The 18,995-nt window shown below is 57.4% G+C and overlaps 1 protein-coding gene across 1 annotated transcript in view; it reads left to right on the plus strand.

Moving 5' to 3' along the window:
• The first annotated feature begins 9,037 nt into the window (after positions 1-9,037).
• The window catches only part of BCR (BCR activator of RhoGEF and GTPase), a 104,672-nt gene continuing 94,714 nt past the window's right edge, over positions 9,038-18,995 (plus strand). Inside the window, exon 1 of the mRNA XM_045819774.1 lies at positions 9,038-10,534. Within this exon, the coding sequence (XP_045675730.1) occupies positions 9,223-10,534 (1,312 nt within the window). The 5' untranslated portion in view covers positions 9,038-9,222. The remainder of the gene's footprint in view (positions 10,535-18,995) is intronic.

Raw genomic sequence — 18,995 nt, forward strand, 5'->3', positions numbered from 1 at the left:
TAGCACTCATTTTTATAGATATAAAATACTTCTTTGTATAATCACTCTTAAGGGAATTGTGTGCTAATTGTAAAACAAAACAAGAGCCAAAGCTTTGTATGCGAAGTGAAGGTCCCCATCGGGTTGGTAATGCTTCCGGGAAGCAAGCCCTATTCCCAGCCGGCAGAACCCCTTCCAGACGGTTCCTGGGTGAGCACTACCCTGACTTGTCAGCCTGTTTGTCACTTAACCAGCACGACCCCTGTCCACACCCACTGCCTGGGAGCTTGCGTCCTTGATGACCCTCGGGATCCCCCCCAGCACACACCGAGCATGCTCGAGCCTTCAGCAGCTGTGGGTTTCCCTTCCTGTGGAGGGGCCAGACTCCATGTACCCCGTCCTGCACCTGGGACAATTGGTTTGAGTCGGCTTTTAGTTTTCACAGGAGGGCTACAGTGGTCACCCTGTAGTTACAGCTTTGCCCACTGAGAATTCCCCAAAGAGGCCTTGCTGGCCTCCTGCGGACCATCACCCCAGTTTGGTCCACTGGACACAATCTTGGGGGGCAGGCTGCACTGGGGGTGTATTAGGGGTGGGTTTGCAGCACACAACAGAAAGCGTCACAGGGTGGGCGAGCCTGGGCCTGGTGGGCTGGTATTCTCCATGGTTCCCTCTCTTTGCCCCTCCAGGCCCCAGAATTGGGGGTAGTAGTGGCATCCCACTGTTACCAGCTCCTGAGCTGACCCGCACCGTCTGTTGTGTGCCCTCCCTCCCTCCCTCCCTAAGTGGCCCTTGATCACACTGCCCCCGTGTTGCCCACTCTGTGTGCTCAGTTTCCCTGTCAACACAGTGTCTCCGTCAAAGTCGCTGCAGTGTGGTTCTCCCAACAGGACGAGTCCACGAGAACCTCCCCTCAAACACCTCCACGTTTGGCTGTGACGTCTCGTCCCTCTGCGTTTCCCAACCCCTTCCCTGCTCTCTGAGAGTGCACTCTCGCCCTGGTGTTTGAGGCCCCTCACTGGCCGCCCCAGCCCACCCCTGCCAGCCCCTGTGCTCTAGCCTCCATCCCCGGGCTTTGGCCCCCTTCTCTGCCAAGAGCTCCGTGCCCCACTCTAGGAGGACTCTGTGGGTCCTCCATGACCCGCAGAGCACCTGCTACCTCTGGGTGTAGTTGTCTGTGTCTGGGCTCCCTCTCCCACCTCTCCTGGCTTATTTGCATGGCCCCACCCATGCCCAGCCCTCCTTGGAGTCCCCAGCAGAGCCAGGAAACTCAATCCCTTTTCTCCTGACACCCAGCTCCCTGCCCCCACGCTGTAGTCCTGCCCCAGCCCCACAGCTAAGCAGGGTACTGGCTCTCAGCCTCCTTGATCACGTGTCCTGGCCTCCTTTGGGAAGGCGGAAGGGAGGGGAGGCCAGGATCCTTTCAACTCTCATTTCAGTCTGGGGGAGGGGGTGGGAGCCACTCCCAGGCAAACCTCACTCTCCAGAGGGACCTGGGACATCTTAAGCGGGGAGACCTAAGGTCACCTAAGAGCTGGGAAACGAACTTAGCGAAGGACAGCAGATCAGTTACAGTCACATGCTCACTCATTCACGCGAGTAAGAACTAGTGAACCGAGCCCCGGGCTGCGAACTGGAAGGTCGCTGGCTGACTCCCAGTCAGGGCTCGTGCCTGGGCTGCGGGCCAGGAACCCAGCGGGGGGTGTGCAAGAGGCCACCGATCTGTTTCTCTCCTTCTCTTTCTCCATGCCTTCCCTGCTCTCTAAATAATAATAATAACAATAGTAATAAATAATATCTTTAAAAAACAAAGAACTAGTGCACCAAGGAGCGGCCCAGGGAGAGGAACAACACGTTCCAGGCCATAGCTGCAGAGGGGATATGGCAGAGCTCGGAAAGGGGCCTCCCCTGCTGAGGGAGGAGGCTCCTGGGGGTGAGGTGGGGACGAGCTGGGCTCACTGCCACCCAGGGAGCCTGAGGCTTTGGCCACTGCCCTGAGACAAGACACCCTCCCAGCAGCTCCAGAACCACTCTGCCATCTGCCTCGGCCTCCCAGTGTCACTTTCCATATGTCGGGCCTTCCCCGGGGGAAGCTGATCGGCAGACGGGAGCTGTGGCTGCCACGCTGCCTCCTTCCAGGCAGAGCGGATCCTTCCCGGCCCCCCCCCATCCAGATGCCTCCCCAGCATTCAGGCCACCAGCCACCTGTCTGAGCCTGTGTGCCGGGCGACTGTGGGAGCTGCGGGTCTGGTGTGTGGGCCCTTCAAACAGCTTGCTTCCTTCTCAGTCCTCAGGGGAAGCAAGATAGCCCCAGAGCTCCCTGCTCCCCTCAGTGGAGTGGGACCCCCTGGCCTGAGGATGCTCTGGGCATCTGACCATGGGAAGCCACAGCCTGGAGCATCTCACTGGCCATGACTTCAGGAACAAGCTCATTTGTCCCTGCCCCTCTGCTCTCATGGAGGCTGGAAGGCAGCCAGAATACTCCCCTGGGTCTCCCCGACTGTAAGGGCCTCATCAATAATTGATTCTGCAGAAGGTAGGTGGAGTTACAGCCGAGGGGGTCTGGCAAGAAAGGCCCACACCCTTACTCATTTGGGGCCCTTGGCCAATGGAGCCCCGAGGAGACTTCTGCTCCCCACCCTGGGCTGGGGCTGGGAGCCCAGAGGAGGTGCCTGGCCAGGCACTATCTAGCACAGGGCAAGCAAGCAAGCAAGCAAGACTACAACACAGCTGTATTAATTGCCCCAGTTTTCAGATCTTGCCCGCAGATCCCTGGGGCTAACAGATGATGGATGGTGGATGACAGATGACAGATGACAGATGGGGGTCATGTGGCCGCCTTCTCCTTGAAGAGAGCCCTCCTTCAGCCTCTGACTTACAAAGTGGGTGGGGACGAGGGTACAGACAGGGCAGGGGAGGAACAAGAAAAAGACTTAGCTTTTCAATGGGCCTCAGATTATGACGCCACATCTGACCACGCTGCCCAGTGACTCAGTGGCCACAAACAGCGCTTTGGAACTCGGGCTGCTGAGCTCGAGTCGGAGCCCCTTCCCCTGCCTCTTGCCTGGATGATGGTCATGAAGGTGGAAGGAAGTCACTTCTATGGAGCCTCTAGCCCCAGGCTGGGCAGCTGGTGAGAGCTGGGTGGGTGTGAGCCCCGAAGATTGTGTGACTCTCAAGTGCCACTGTGCCCACCCACACAGAGCCTGAGCGCCTTTGTGTGCAAATTAGAAAAAGGCGTGCTTGCAGTCCCCAAAAGGTCAAACACAGAATTGCTGCATGACACAGAAATGCCATTGCCAGGTATATTCCCACAAAGAATTAAAAACGCGGACTCAAACATGTACGTGCACTCGCGTGTTCAGAGCAGCATTATGCACACCAGCCAAGCATCCACCAGGACGGACGGATGAGCAGCACGTGGCGCATCCGCACAGCGGAACAGTGTTTGGCCTTAAAAGGAAATGAAGTACTGATAGGCGCTACAACATGATGAACCTAGAAAACAGTACACTGAGTGAAAGAAGACAGTCACAAAAAGCCACACTGTGTAAGAGTCCATGACATACCCAAGAACAGGTAGCATCACAGAGACGGAAAGCAGATTGGTGGTTGCCAGGGGCTGGCGGGAGGGAGAAACAGGAAGTAACTGCTCAGTGGCTGTGAGGTTTCCTTTTGGGGCGACGAAAATATTTTTCAAGTAAATACAAGTGATGATTGTACCATGCGGTGAATTTCCAAAATGCTTCTGAATTGTTCATTTTAAAATGGTTCACTTAAAAATTTTGTTCGAAGAATTTCACCTCAATTTTAAAAAAGTACTCATCAGTCAAGGGCTTTGCGGCCCCTCTGTTAGGAAACTGTGTCATAGACCAATTCTGGAAGAGCAAGACACCTTTCCACAATCGCTGCCACCACCAGGATCCCTATCACCAGCTCTGAGCAGGGAATGGTGTCCCCTTCGAGGTGTGCTTGTGCTGCCGGGCTGCGGCTGGCAGCCCTGCTCAGGGAGCTCCCTGGGAGGGCAGGGGGGCCAGTCCATTTGACGATGAGCAAACGGACATCTGAAGAAAACGTCAGTCCCTTCCTGGTTTCATACTGGTAGGGCCTCCTGACATCAGAATAACAGAGGACAAGGGGCCTGGATCCTGAGGCCTGGGTCTCAGCTGAGGGGCTGGGGGACCTGACAACAGGACCTCACCTGTGCGGAGGGAGAGGTGAACCCCTGCACTCGTGGGAGGGTTGAGAGGACGGTAGAAAGATGTTCATCCTTACCCCACAGTGAGCAGGACCAGGGCCTGCTGAACTCACCCTCAGAGATTTTTGTGTTTTTTAAGATTTTTTTATTTATTTATTTTTAGAGAGGGAAGGGAGGGAGGGAGGGAGAGAGAGAGAGAGAGAGAGAGAGAGAGAAACATCAATGTGCGGTTGCTGGGGGTCATGGCCTGCAACCCAGGCATGTGCCCTGACTGGGAATCGAACCTGCGACACTTTGGTTTGCAGTCCGCACTCAATCCACTGAGCTACGCCAGCCAGGGCTGGTTTTTGTGTTTTTAATATAACAGCTGTTTTGAGACATAATTCCCTTACCATACAATGTACCCATTTCACCTGCACAACTGAATGGTTTTTGGTGTATTCACCAGGCCACGCAACCACCACCTCTCTCTAGTTCTAGAGCGTTTTCGAAAAGAAGTTCAGTGACCATTAGCAGTCACTCCCCATTGCTCCCACTCCCCTGTTCCAGGCAATTACCAACACACTTTCTGTTTCTGTAGATTTGTCCATTGCGGACATTTCATGTAAATGGAAACATATACACGGCCTTTTATGGCTGGCTTCTTTCCCTAACCATAATTTTGTCAAGATTCCTCTATGTTGCAGCCTGTATCTGCACTGCATTCCCTTTTATGGCCAAGTAATATTCCATTGGATGGGCGTACCACTTTCTGTTTACCCATTCATCTGTTGATGGACGCCTGGGTTTTGAGGCATTGGAAGTTCTGCATTCTGTCCAGCAGAGGATGGGCTGGGTCCCAGCCTCTCCTTCCAGCAAAGGGAAAGGACAACCTTGGGAACAGGTTTTGTAGAACCTTGGTCTGGGCTCATGGACCACTGAGGCTGAGGCTGCAGGCAGGGGGGGAGGGGGCAGAGGGGGGAAGGGTGTGGTGTGTGTGTGTGCATGTATTTTAAATATGTGACCACAAAGCCATGGGACCACATCCCAGAAAATGAAGAAAATGGAGGGGAGACATCACCAATAATCCCATTTCCCTGTCCCATATCAGTTTTTAGGTGGAAAAAAAAACAACACATCTATTGGGAGTGATGAAAATGTTATCTGTTATGGTGGTTTCACAGGCAGGCACAGATGTCAAAATTCATCAAATCGCACACTTCAGATTACACAATTTATTGCATGTCAATTACACCTCAGTAAAGCTGTAAAAAATAACAAAAAGTAACATCTATTTTTTAATTATAAAAGATAGACATTTCCATTATGAAGAATTCAGAAGAGCATAATGATGACAAAAATGTCACTCACTGCTCAGAGACAGCTGTGGAGTCTTTTGCGATGTCCCCTCCACCTGCCAAACCCTTTGGGAGGCTCCCCTGGGGCGAGGACTCACGACCCCGCCTCCAGCTTGCCCAGCCAGGCTCCAGGCCCCACCTGGGTTCTTCTGACTTCATGGGGCCAGACCCAGAGCCCTTCCACCAGAGGGCCTAGCAGTCTGGCACTGGGACCCTGTCCTCCTCACTGGGTCTGCACCTCTCTGTCACTTCCCCGGGTTCCTGTCACTTCCCTGGCCTGCTCAGTCTCTCAGCCTCTACTTCCCTCCTGGTGCAGCCTCTGCCCTTCTGCAAACACTAGCTGTGCACTGACAGCACTCCCATTTCTGTCTTGGGTGTTAGCTGTTCCTCAGTGCCCCAGACCCACCCTCTCTCTACCTGACTTCACCCTGTGGGTGGGCTACGGGCCCCTGAAGCCTCACATGGGCACCCTGCCTCCCCCACAGCTCTTCTTCTCCCCACAACCAATCCACCTACAAGTCCGGAGCAGACCTGGAGTCTGACCCCTTCTCTCCATTGCCCTGCTTCCACCCTAGCCTGGGCCGCCGATGTCCCCCCACCTCCTGGACCAGCGCCATGCCTGCCCTGCTCCCTCCCCCGCCGCCCACTGGCAAATCTGAGCGAGTCACTCCACTGCTTACGGCAGCTGCTGCAGCTATTTGAACTTAAATTCATTAAAGTTAAATCAGATAAAAAATTCCGTTCAGTTGCAGCAGCCACATTTTAGTTGCTCCGGAGTCACATGGGGAAGCTAATGGCTGCTGTATTGTTCAGCGCAGAGTACAGAGCATGTCCATCGTGCTGGAGACTTCTATCGGACGGTGCAGGCTTAGAACCTTCCAGGTGCTTTTCCTTGCATTTAGCATAAAACTCAAACTTCTTACAAGCCTGGACGGCCCTGCCTCGCCTCTGATATTACCTCCTCTCCTGCCCCCCACACCAGCCTCGTCTCCTAACCTAGATGTTCCTTAAACACACTGAGAACTTGGAACTCTTCCTGTCTTTGCCTTTCTCTCATCCCTAGGAGCAGCTCAGATAACACCTCTTCCAGCAAGCCTTCCCCAGATCTCTGCCTCCCCCTGCTCCCCCACATGGGACACAAAACTCTGTTATGGCCTGGCTCCTCCCGCCTTACCCATCCCCCTCCAACACGTGCGCCTCTCTCCCTAGGCTGTGTGCTTCTCTGGGCCACACAGAACAGATTCTTCGTTCACCAGCACAGGCTAAGGATCTGCTATGTGCTGAGCACTGGGGGGTCTTGGGTAACAAGACAGATTGATCTTTGAACTCCAGAGTTTAGATCTAGCTGGCGACAGACAGCAAACGGGGAATTACAGAGTGTGATGTGTCTGGGACCCTACGCTCCTCTGTCCTCAAGGGAAATGGATGATAAGGATGTTTTTCAGGAAAGGATTAGAGACCCAAGGTGGGAGTGCTTTCGAGAAGGGGCTGAGGATGGGAGGAGTGTCCTTGGGGTCAGAAGAAGCTGTCCCATGGGGAGATAGCCACTATCTTGTTGTGTCTCTTCTGGCAAGAGAATAGAGTTTGCAAACCCAAACTACAGAGCTTTAGGGTTTGTGAAACTATGTTTGCTTATGTCTACAATATTTAGGGAGAAAGGAACACCTCACTGATAGATGAAGCACCCCGCCCCCCCGTAGCTTCTCTTTCCCAGGTGGTAATTATAATGTCCCTGATGAGCTCACAATTCTTCCTGGAAACTGAGGAGCCCTGTCAGCAAGGGGAAAAGCCGTTTGTGGTTTGGGGATTCTCTGCCACCCGCGAGCGAACGGGGTTCTGCAGGCCTGCGTTCTAAGCCTGCCTGACCCACTGGCTGGGAAGCCTGAACAGGCCATGGGATGAAGGTGGCTACTATTGATCATGAGCCGCCTCACACCCCGTGAGGTCAGGATTTATTACACCCATTTTAAAGAACAGGTCACACGGATGCCAGCACTGCTGGGATTCCAGGCTTGCTTTGTCCGGCCCTACAGGCAGGTGGGTGGAGAGGCCTGCAGAGGGCAGCAGTGAGCTGCACCTCGAATTACCGGTAAATCATGCCCCAAGGGTTTTCCCGCGCCTCTCCCAGGGCACTAACATTAACGAACACGGGATAGAACACCACATGCGGGCTTATTGAAGTGTGTTTTCTGTTTGTCCCATCTGAGTGCTTTACATACAGTGCACACAACACTTTACACAGGGGGACAAAACGGACTTAGAGAACAGAACTGCCAGGGCACAGGTCACAGGTCCTGGAGTGGGGGAGACCTGGCCCTGGCCTCTGTTCTCCTGGATTAGACATTGGGGCACCTGCCCTGGGTGGCACTGGAACCTCGGGGGAGAGCAAGATAATCCCTCACATCCACACAGGCAGGTGTCCTTGTTCTCATGCCAACGCCCGGTCGGTTCTCTGGCTGACAAATCCTGTTTCCTTTCCCCTCACCCAGCAGGCTGTTTGGCTGTTTTCATTTTGCCCCATCAGGCTCCCTACACCGTGCTCTCTGCTGTGTATCTGAGCTCTCCGAGCATCCCTGGGGCAGGAGAAAAGATTCCACGTCACTGCTCTCCTGGGCTGTCCCGTCTTCAGCCCAACTCTGCTGGTCACAGTGGAGGCTGGCACACACCTTAGAGGGAAACTACACAGGTAAGTTCTGAGTCAGGAAGTTCAGGAAAAACTACACTGGCCCCTGGAGCTCAGGAGAGACAAGGGGACAAACACCTGGAACAGGACCGCAGGAAGGAAGAAGTGGGTGTTGAGCGACCTGGGAAAGAAATTCCTATCGATGATCTCTGTGTCAGTCCTGTGTGGCAGTTGTTGCTTCATCAGTCGCCCCAGGTCCACAGCGCTGGAGGCCCACTGGCACACACGGGCTGCTGGCACTGGCGGCCCAGCTCCAACCTGATGTTGATGAGTGGCTCTGGGCGTGGAATCCAGGTGTTCTTGTCCCAGGAGTGCAGAAGGGCCTCTGCGTTGGACTGCAGGGTTCGCCGTCCGACCCTCAGTTTCCAACCAAGCGCGGGGGCGACGCGGGGCAGTGGTTGGGTGAACGACCTCCCGGCAGCCCCCTCTGCCCGCCCCTCCCCGGGGCGCCTACCGTGCGGCCCCTTTAAGAGGCCCGCCTGGCTCCGTCAGCCGCCGCGGCCACCGCCCCCCGGCCCTCCCCTTCCTGCGGCGCCGATTGCGGGCCGGGAGGGAGTGTGGCCAGAGCTGGCCGAGCCGAGCGCAGCGCCGGGGGAGGTGGTGGCAGTCCAGACAAGGGCGGCACGGCAGCGAGAGAAGAGGAGCGCGCAGGCGGCAGCCATGGACTAGCGAACCCGGCCGAGTGGAGTGCAGCTCCGGTCCCGCCCCGCGCCGAGCAGCCCCGCACACAATAGCAAAGCGCGCAGCCCGCGCCCCCCCCGTCCCCCCCCTCCCCCCGGCGCGCGTCCGCCCCCAGCAGCGCCCCGCCCCGCCCCGCGCCCGCGCCACCCCGGAGCTGGGCCACCGCCTCACCTGCCGCCCGGGAGGGGGCGGGCATTGTTCGCCCGCTGCCAACGCCGCCGCCGCCGCCGCGCGGGGCCATGGGGGCCGCCGGGCGCCCCGGGCCGGGCCTGGCGAGGCTGCCGCGGCGCCGTTGAAGCAGGTTCCGCGAGCACCCGGGCGGCGCAGGTGAGACCGACCGCGCCATGGTGGACCCGGTGGGCTTCGCTGAGGCGTGGAAAGCGCAGTTCCCGGACTCGGAGCCGCCGCGCATGGAGCTGCGCTCCGTGGGCGACATCGAGCAGGAGCTGGAGCGCTGCAAGGCCTCCATCCGGCGCCTGGAGCAGGAGGTGAACCAGGAGCGCTTCCGCATGATCTACCTGCAGACGCTGCTGGCCAAGGAGAAGAAAAGCTACGACCGGCAGCGCTGGGGCTTCCGGCGCGCGGCTCAGCCCCCCGACGGCGCCGCTGAGCCCAGTGCACCAGCTCCTCGCCCACCGCCCGCGCCCTCCGACGGCGCGGACCCTCCGCCAGCCGAGGAGCCGGAGGCCCGGCCCGACGGAGAGGGGTCCCCGAGCAAGGCCAGGCCGACGGCTACCCGCAGGCCCGGGGCCGCCACGCCCGTCGACCGGGACGACCGGGGGCCCCCCACCAGCGTGGCAGCGCTTAGGTCCAACTTCGAGAGGATCCGCAAGGGCCAAGGCCAGCCCGGGGCGGCCGACGCCGAGAAGCCCTTTTACGTGAACGTCGAGTTTCACCACGAACGCGGGCTGGTGAAGGTCAACGACAAAGAGGTGTCCGACCGGATCAGCTCCCTGGGCAGCCAGGCAATGCAGATGGAACGCAAGAAGTCCCAGCACGGTGCCGGACCGGGCCTGGGAGATGCGCCCAGGCCGGCTTACCGGGGGCGCACCTCGGAGAGCAGCTGCGGCCTCGACGGGGACTACGAAGACGCCGAGCTGAACCCCCGTTTCCTGAAGGACAACCTGATCAACACCAATGGCGGCAGCAGGCCCCCTTGGCCTCCCCTGGAGTACCAACCCTACCAGAGTATCTACGTGGGGGGCATGATGGTAGAAGGGGAGGGCAAAGGCCCGCTTCTGCGCAGCCAGAGCACCTCGGAGCAAGAGAAGCGCCTTACCTGGCCCCGCAGGTCCTACTCCCCTCGGAGCTTTGAGGATAGTGGAGGCGGCTATACCCCAGACTGCAGCTCCAATGAGAACCTCACCTCCAGCGAGGAGGACTTCTCCTCAGGCCAGTCCAGCCGGGTGTCCCCAAGCCCCACCACCTACCGCATGTTCCGGGACAAGAGCCGCTCGCCGTCCCAGAACTCACAGCAGTCCTTCGACAGCAGCAGCCCCCCCACGCCACAGTGCCAGAAGCGGCACCGGCAGTGCCAGGTCGTGGTGTCAGAGGCCACCATTGTGGGAGTTCGTAAGACTGGGCAGATCTGGCCCAGTGATGGGGACAGCTTGTCTAGCAGGCTGCCTCAGGATGGCACCTTCCATGGAGACACAGGTGGGTACCTCCACCAGCTTAGGTGGGCACACCAGCACCCTGGCTGGAAACCATTGAGCCAGCGGGAGGGAATGGGAGAGGGATGGTGGAGGGCGAGGAACAGGGAGGTACGTATAGGAGTGGATTTCTGACACTGTTGGGGACAGGAGGGGTTCATGCCGATCCCCCGTCTGAGCAAACTCCATCCCTGCCTTCCTCCTGAATGCAGGTTCCCAGGGCTAGGAAGGGAATCGGGTTGAGAGGGGTGGTGTGTGGGGTGGTAGGCGTCTTGTTCCTTTGGTTCTAAAGTGTGTGCTGCCTCGTGTCGGGACCAGGGTGCTCTGGACAGTCATCTGGTTTTCCGCTCCCGCCATGCCAGGCTGTGGGGATGGTGTAAATAGGGGTCATCTTGGCCACTTCTGTCAGACGGTTTGTTGAGGGTTGATGTGTGTCTCGGGCAGTCCCAGCCCTCTTGTCCTGAAAGAGTTACATGACATGCTTGGGGAACCCAAGATGCGTTCGCTGCTCCCAGGCCATGGAAGTGTCAGGTTTGCTTGCTAGCCAGCAGCAGGTGAAAATATGAATTAGAAGGAAGTGCGGTGTCCTGACGCGTGTGGCTCAGTGCGTTGGGTGTCGTCTCCCGCAAAGCGAAGGGTCGCTGGTTTGATTCCAGGTCAGGGCACACGCCTGGATTGCAAGTTTGGTTCCTGATCAGGTGTGTATGAGAGGCAACCAACTGATGTTTCTCTCCCTCTCTTTCTCCCTCCCTTCCCCTCTCTTTAAAACAAATTTTTTTAAAAGAAGGAAGTGAGGTGACAGGTAGTTCTGACTCAGTGGGCCGCTGGAAGTGAGCGGGGGTGTAGATTTTATCCGGAGCTGAAGCAGAGCCACACCTGTTCGGATAGGCCCGGCTCTGGTGGGAGAGCTCACCGCCATTACTCACCCACAGGCTTCTCCACGCAGCTCCTCCCAGCTCCGTGCTCTGGTCCCTCATGGAGTCCTTGCCTCCTCACTGAACCAAGGATGAGTGCCCACCAGTGCTTATTTTAGGCTCCCAACCCACGGTCTGGCCCTGACCCTCCGATTAAACCCGTGGGATTGTGTATACAACTTCCGGACTGTGTACAAACACCATTGGTGTTGGGGTGATGGGACTGGGTTTTGAGGTTTGTCACTGGGGTAAGCAGAGGGTGGGTGTGGGGCTGGCAGGAGCCTCCTGGAGTCCTGGTCCCTGCCGGGCTGGTCCCGTTTTCCGCTCCACTGATTCCCCTTTTTCTGCTGATGGAGTTGCGGGTGCTTCCTTCGTCGGAATCCCCTTGAAACCAGTGAGGCTGTTTTCTGGCTCTGTGAGCCGCCTTTCTGTGATCGGCACTCACTCTGTCCTGTTTGGTGTAGGTGCATCCAGTAGATGGTTTTCCATCTGCAGTTGGGGGTGGCTGCCGGGTGCTGCCCTGACCTGTGGCTGGGCCCAGCCATGTCCCCTCGGTCCTTCGGAGGGGCAGAGGTGGGGCGGGGTGGAAGGCTGTAGTATTTAGAAACCTGCTTTGCAGGCACATCAGCTGGTCCAGGGTCTGGAGGATTGCCCTGTGGTCAGCAGGCACCAGCCTTGTTTGGCCAGCTGTCGGCCGAGCGAGCCAGCTCGGACTGGCCCTGAGCGCTGTGGCATGGAAGGACGTTATTAACAAAGAGGAACGTATCAGACCTGCAATCTGAAGCGATGTTCCCTTGCTGGCAGGGGATTCCGAGTTTCCGGAAAGTGGGCCCCCCTCCCCCACCCTCATCAGCTCCCCCAGCCTGCCTCTGAGACCCTGGCCCTGGAAATGGCTGAGGAGTTAATTTTACAATTTGGGCTTCCCTGTTGGGACTTTCTGGATCCTTCTCTGAATGTCCTTAAGGTCCCACATTCTGTCTCCTGTTAGGTTTTTATACTCCTGGTTGTTTTAGCTCCGGGAGCCTTTAAACCCTGCACCCAGCACTGTCCTCTGAGGGTTGTGGCTGGCGGGGCGGGAGGGACCCCGCTCTGGCTCAGCCATCTGTCCCTGTCCCAACTGTTCACTGATGTTCGTTAGATGGCCGTGGAGCTTGCTGGCCAGGGCTGCGCCTCCAAAAAGGGGCGAAGAGGAAAATGCCAGGGTGGGGAGGGAGTGGAAGTCACCCTAATTCTTCGCAGCAGCAGACACGGGGGTCTGGATCCAATACTGTCAGAATCCCTCTGGATGAGTGGGTCCTCACATTTCTGAGCTGGGGGACACTGCTGTTTGAGAGAAGGAGCTGAAATGACCACGAGCCACTGCGTGCCGGGCATGGTGACAGTGTGCTCCCTGCAGGGTCCCTCTTGGGCTCTTACGTCACCCCTTGGTGGGGCCGCCCATCCAGAAAGAAGGATGCAACCAGGAAATGGCAGAGCTGGCATTTTGGGCCCCTGTGGGATTGCAGAGCTGTTCCTTCTAGAATGCAGTGGCCTTAGGGTGTTCTTCCGACCTCCCTCCCTGCACCAGAAAGCGTGACGGGGTTGGCCCAGGGGGTGTTACAGGCCCCGCCCTTTGTACTGTGTGGTCCTGGCCGTCTGGGAGCTCACGAGTTGATAGGAGAGAGGAACACACACCTCACTTCTGTGTTCAGGGGGAGATCAGGGGAGCTTCCACAAGCAGCAGCACGGGGGAGGGGCCCTGCAGGTCCGCACCATTCTAGCAGCAGAGGGTGAGGCAGCCGTCTGCCCCCAGGAGCAGGGGGAGCAACGGCTCGGGAGCACCCATTTCTGCCCTCTGTGACTCTGGACTGTGTGCTTTTTTGTGGTAAAATATACATGACGTGAAACGTACCTGAGCCCATTTTAGCCACTTTGACTTGCTCAGTTCAGTGGGATTCTGTCCATTCACGTTGCTGTGTTTCCACCGCCACTGCCACCGCTGCCATCCCCACCGCTCTTCCTCCCGCAGAACTGGACCCTGCACCCATTGGATGACGGCTCCCGTTTCCCCGCCCTCGGCCCCTGGCAGCAACCGCTCGACTTTTGTTTCTGTGGTGTGACTATTCTGGGTACCGCGTGTAAGTGGAATGACCCAGTGTCTGTGCCTCTGTGTCTGGCATGATGTCGCCAGGTTTCTCATCCATGCGGCAGCACAGACTGCGTTTGGAAGGCAAGGATGCCTGGCCCATTCTGGGTCTCCCGTGGAGCCTGAGTCAGAGCCAAACACAGCACCTCCCGGAGGATCCCTCCCTCCTGTCACCGCTCTGGGGTGGGGACTGGGAGACTGGGAAGGCGAGCCTGGCTTGGGAAACGGCTTATCAGCGGCACCTCTCTCTCCGTGCTCCGTCCTGTGTCCTGGCCCTTCAACTTCCCCGCGGGAGCAATCGGCCAGCCTGGCCTGAGAGAGGAGGCCAGCAGACTCCAAGGCCTTTCCTTTTTTAGTCCCTTCTCAGCCCGAGGAATTCTAAATCTGGACACCCAGCCCCATGTGCCACTCAGCCCTGTCCAAGTGTCCATGGTGAGCTGTGCCCCCCAAATCTCGTGGTCCTTTGTGGGCTCTCCTGCAACTTGCTGCCCTGTGTTTTCATGTTTATTAAGCAGCTTGCTTTGCCCTCTGGGTCCTGGTGACATGTTGTCACCAGAATGATTACAGCTTTGTTTTTCCCTGGGATGATTGAATGGACCAGTGACCAGTCAGAGTGAGTAACTGTGGGGCAGTGGAAGGTCACCCCATGCCTCGCGCTGGCTCCGTCATCTCCGTCGACCAGAGCCTGTGGTCACCTCTAAATTGAGTACAGGCTCCACTCTGTGAGCAGAGGGAGAGTGGACAGAGTCTTGAGGGCACTTAAGTCATCAACAGGGTGGAAACGAAGTCCAGATCGAATTTTATAAGTGTGTCTTGGCTCGGGAAGGATGACTTTCCTGTTTTGGGAACAGAGGGAAGCATTCCAGAACCTTCCACTAAAGAAGGGGCCGGGAGTGCTGTTGATTTGCATGGGTCCAGGAGAACGTGCCTTTCCCATTTCTCCCTTTTGCCTCATTTGTTGCTTCAGTAGCCAGCCCGCACCCCTGGCCGGGAGTCCCGTGGCCCAGAGGACCTGTGTGCGTGTGACTGCCGTCCTCACCGGGGCAGAGACTCCGGGTGAGCCAAGCGCTGGGGCCCACCCAGGAAGGGGACACAGCAGTGCCTGGGGCCAGGCGCAGCTCGCCCCTGTGGCTGGAGGGGGCTCCTCGGTCACAGTACTGGGATGGGCATCTCCAGTGTGGTTTTGTGTTGCAAAACAGCAGGCTTGATCCTGACTGAGGCTCCTTTTTAGGTCACGGTTGGCGGGGGAGGACCCCCATTGAGTTCGCCGCCCTGACTGGAACACAGTCCATGACTCATGTAGGGCATTTTCCTTTGGAAAAAATGTAGTGATTCTCATTAAGCTGGGCTATTTATGAAACGTGTGATGGGTTTTGTTTTTTGGTAAAATATACATCATGAAATGTGCCACTTCACACTCCGTTGAGGGTGCAGTTCAGCGGCACGAAGTATAGTCGCATTGCCGAGCGACCGTCACCACCGTCCACCTCCAGCACCTTCTCATCCCTCCAGCCAGAAACTCTGTCCCCACGAAGCAATGACTCACCTTCCCGTGCCCTGCCCCTGGCAGCCACCACTCTTCTTTCTGTCCCCACGGATTTGCTTATCCTGGGCACCTTGTGTAAGCAGGATCACGTGTTTGTCCTCTGGTGTCTGGTGCATTTCACTCACCCAGGGTTCCGAAGTTGGGAGCAGCATTGTCGTCCTTCACTCCCCAGCTCTGGTCCTTAGTAGGTGTGTTCTCTTCAGGGAAATGGCAGTTAGTGACAGTAGTGGTTCCGTGGCTTTCACACCCACATTTCTGAAGTGTCCCGGTGCACTAGTTGGCTAAGGCTGCCATCACAAAGTATCACAGACTGGGTGGCTTCAACTGCAGAAAGGTATTTCCTCGCAGTTCTGGAGGCTGGAAGTTCAAGGTCAAGGTGCTGTCCTCTTGCTGCATCTTCACTGGGTGTCCCTGTGTGCACATGCACCCCTGGTATGTCTCAGTGTGGCTAAGTCCCCTCCCCTCCCCTTTTCCATCCTCCCCTGAGGATATGCTTATTGATGTGAGAGAGGGAGGGAGGGAGGGAGGGAAACACCCATCGGCTGCCTCCCATACTTGCCCTGACCTGGGACTGAACCCATAACCTTTCGGTTCTTGGGAGGGCACTCCAACCCACTGGGCCACCGGGCCAGGGCCAAGTGTCCTTTTCTTACAAGTTCACTAGGCAGATTGGAGTGGAGCCCACCCTAGCGACCAGCCCCACTTTCACTCCATCACCACTGGGAAGACCCTGTCTCCACATCCTGTCCCACACTAAGATCCTGGGGGCCGGGACTTCGCACACGAGTTCGGGGGGGAGTGCCGTTCAGCCCACCACACCCGGCCTCGCTGGGCAGCAGAGGAACGGGCCGTGTTTTGGGAGGACACACGTCCAGCGTTGGGTGCCGGGGCCTGGACAGCGCTGCGGGGCGCCCGGGGAAGCGTCCTCAGGCCTCTGTGCTGCCTGCCCTCACGGTCCTCATGTTCGGGCCCATCGTTGCCGAGGCCCTTGCTCTCAGTTCTGTCTTTAAACATGAAAATTTTTATTAAGACAGTGTTTTTAATGTACGTTTTTATTCCCGGTTTCTACCTGCCCTTCCTTCACAGAGGAGCCGCCTCTCCCTGTCCAGTCGAAAGGCCAGACTGAGCATCTGGTCTCCGAGAGAGGTAGGTCCCTTCTTGCCGTCGGCTTTCTTTGTGGGTTTGAGGAAAGGCTCGTCTCCAAGGGCCTTGTCCTTTAAAACTAACGCACAAAACGAAACCTCTGTCCTGTTCTGGCATCTTCCCTGACCGCGTGTCTCCCTCTGACCAGATTTGCAGCTGTTTCCTGTTAATCCTGCGTCTGTCTGCCTTGCTCCTTCGGGAGGTGGAGGCCCTGAGCACAAGGACAGAGTCGGTGACGCTGCGGTGCCCCGCACCGTGTGCCTCACTTCAGGCCCGTCACCGTGTGCGATGTGACGGCGGTGACGTGAGCCCCCGCGGGCCTGTGTCCTTGGCGCTGTGCTCGTGAGTCAGAGATGGAAGAGACCCCGTCTCTGCGGCTTCTGTTTGCTCAGACCCTTCCCGGTTCAGGCCCGCCCCTCTGAACCCCGTCTGATAAGCGGTGGCGGATTTTCGGGGGCCCGATGCTGCAGGTGCTCCAGCCAGGAAGCCTGTTGGCTTGGGCGATTATCCGGAGATTAGTTTTCCTCCTTTGCTGAGCCTTGGGCTTTCCTGCTAAACCTTACAGAGCGTCTCGAGTTCTCAGACTGGGGCCTCCTAATTAGTGTCTTGGATTCTGTTGCTCACTCCTGCGACCTTGCAAAATGACAGTGGACGGGGTGGTGGCTGGGGCCCGAGGGAGACGCGGCTGGTGGGTTCACAGACACGCGTGCTGAGGTCTGCATCAGGGAGACTACAGCACCCCTCCTGTGTGGGGGGTGGACGCTGTTTCCTGTGTCCTCAAAACATTCCTGTGAGGTGGCTGGAGGAAGATTATTATCGTAATTATACGCCATTGGCTGACTGGGTCCGAGGGCGTGCGAGACAGACGCACAGACCTAAAATAACATACCGCGGGTCAGGCGGCCAGTGGAGGGGCTGGGGCTGGCCTCTCACCTCAGAGGGCGGGTGAGGTCATCCCAGGAGAGTGGGCACAGAGTGACCCCCAGAAGTGAAGGGGGCCTCGACCAGCTGTTTTGCAAATGTGTTTGGGGACCTGCCGTTTGAGACAGGGGTGGTGCTGAGTGTCAGGAGACAGGCCTCCTAGCAGGTCATCTTTGGTCTGGCCAAGAGACAGCCACGTAAGCCCGTAGGTAACCCTGTAAGCCTACGTGCTCTGATAGGAATCTCCTGGCCTTGGCCTTCCAGCAGGTCTGCCGAGGTATCAGCCATCCAGGGATGTTATTTGTCTCTTATTTGGCAAATCTGCCAGAGAAAGGACTTCTTCCAATGTCCCATCCATCCTCCTGGGGTGCTTTGCTAAGACCCCTCCAGCTAGTGGGGTGGACAGGAGCCGAGAGGACAGGTGTGTGGAAGGACACTGTCCTTCTCCCTGCTTGTGCCTCTGACAGTCAAGGGCTGGGGAGAAGGGGCCGGGGTGTGCTGACCTGCCCAGTGGTGAGCAGGTTGGGGAGATGCTGAGGGACAATGCCTGGTTGGGGAGACGTGACGGAGGTGGCTGGCCTTTTGTACAGTGTCAGGGGCGTGGCCCAGTGAGCAAGGTTGGGGACCAGGGAGGGCTGGAAAGCAGCCGTGTCCATGGCCAGGAGACAGCCAGGGGGGCGCCGGAAGACGAGGGAGAGACCTGCTGGGCCAGACCGAGCGGGGCCCAGCCGGCAGAGCCAGGGACGGACAGCCCGAGGGGCTCCTCGACTTGAGTGCTTCTGTTGGCTCCAGAAGAGCTTTTGAAGATTCACTTCACCTGAAGTGCCTGACTGGCCCCTTTTAGAAAATGCTGCTGGGACCGACTAGGAAAGCCAGTAGAACAGGAAGAGATTTCTCTGCATGTAACATCTGCACGTAACCTTGCATGTAACATGGTGAACACTCTAGAAGTCACCATCTAGAAGCAACATATATCTGCCTGGTGCGGGGGAAGAACACAGACTTTGAAGGTGGAAGATGGGGACTTGCTCAGGAGCCAGCGTGTGGCCTCGTGCTGGGATTTAATTGTCAGCTGGAGAGGACGCCCCTGCCTGGGAGGCCTTTGGGAGCGTGAGTACCCAGAGTGGGTTGTCTGGGGGGGGGGGGACCTGGCCTCCTCTCTAGTCTCTCAGAGTCTCCCCTCGGGCACCTAATGCCAGTTGATTGAACACCACTTAGCAAGAGGTTTTAAAGGAGAAATGCATAATTCAGTAGATTCACCCTCTTGACTCAGTGAGAGTGTCTGGTATGAGCTCCAGGGGGGCTGAGGGGTCTGCTCTGGCCTTCACACCCCTCTGTTCTTCTCATGGTGTGTGCTCCTGGGCTGAGTGGGATTCTTCCATCCTGAGGGTACGGCATGTGTGTTTCTGTGCTGTGGCCCCGGTGAAAGCCAGCTACTTCATCTGGCGTGAAGTCCCATCAGCCAGGGGTGTGAGGGGCCATGCACTGTGCTGAGGCCACATCGCCCCCCTGTGGGGCACCATGGGGTCCCCTTGCAGGACTCCTGAACTGCTTGGCCTGGTGGCTTTCAAGGGCCTTGGAAGCTAGGAGCTGGAGGAAGACAGATCTCTTGATTTTTCTCACAGAGCTCCCCTGCCCCATGTTTGTAGAGGGAAGACTTAGGACCACTTTGTTCTCATTTTTAGTGATTGTGAGGCCCTAAGAGAGGAAGTAAAAACAACAGTCTTTCTGTCCTGGCTGGTGTAGCTCAGTGGATTGAGCACAGGCCTGTGAACCAAAGGGTTGCTGGTTCAATTCCCAGTCAGGGCACATGCCT

The sequence above is a fragment of the Phyllostomus hastatus genome, unplaced genomic scaffold (genome assembly GCF_019186645.2).
Source record: "Phyllostomus hastatus isolate PE091 unplaced genomic scaffold, TTU_PhHast_1.1 phas_scaffold_387, whole genome shotgun sequence".
NCBI classification, from domain to species: domain Eukaryota; kingdom Metazoa; phylum Chordata; class Mammalia; order Chiroptera; family Phyllostomidae; genus Phyllostomus; species Phyllostomus hastatus.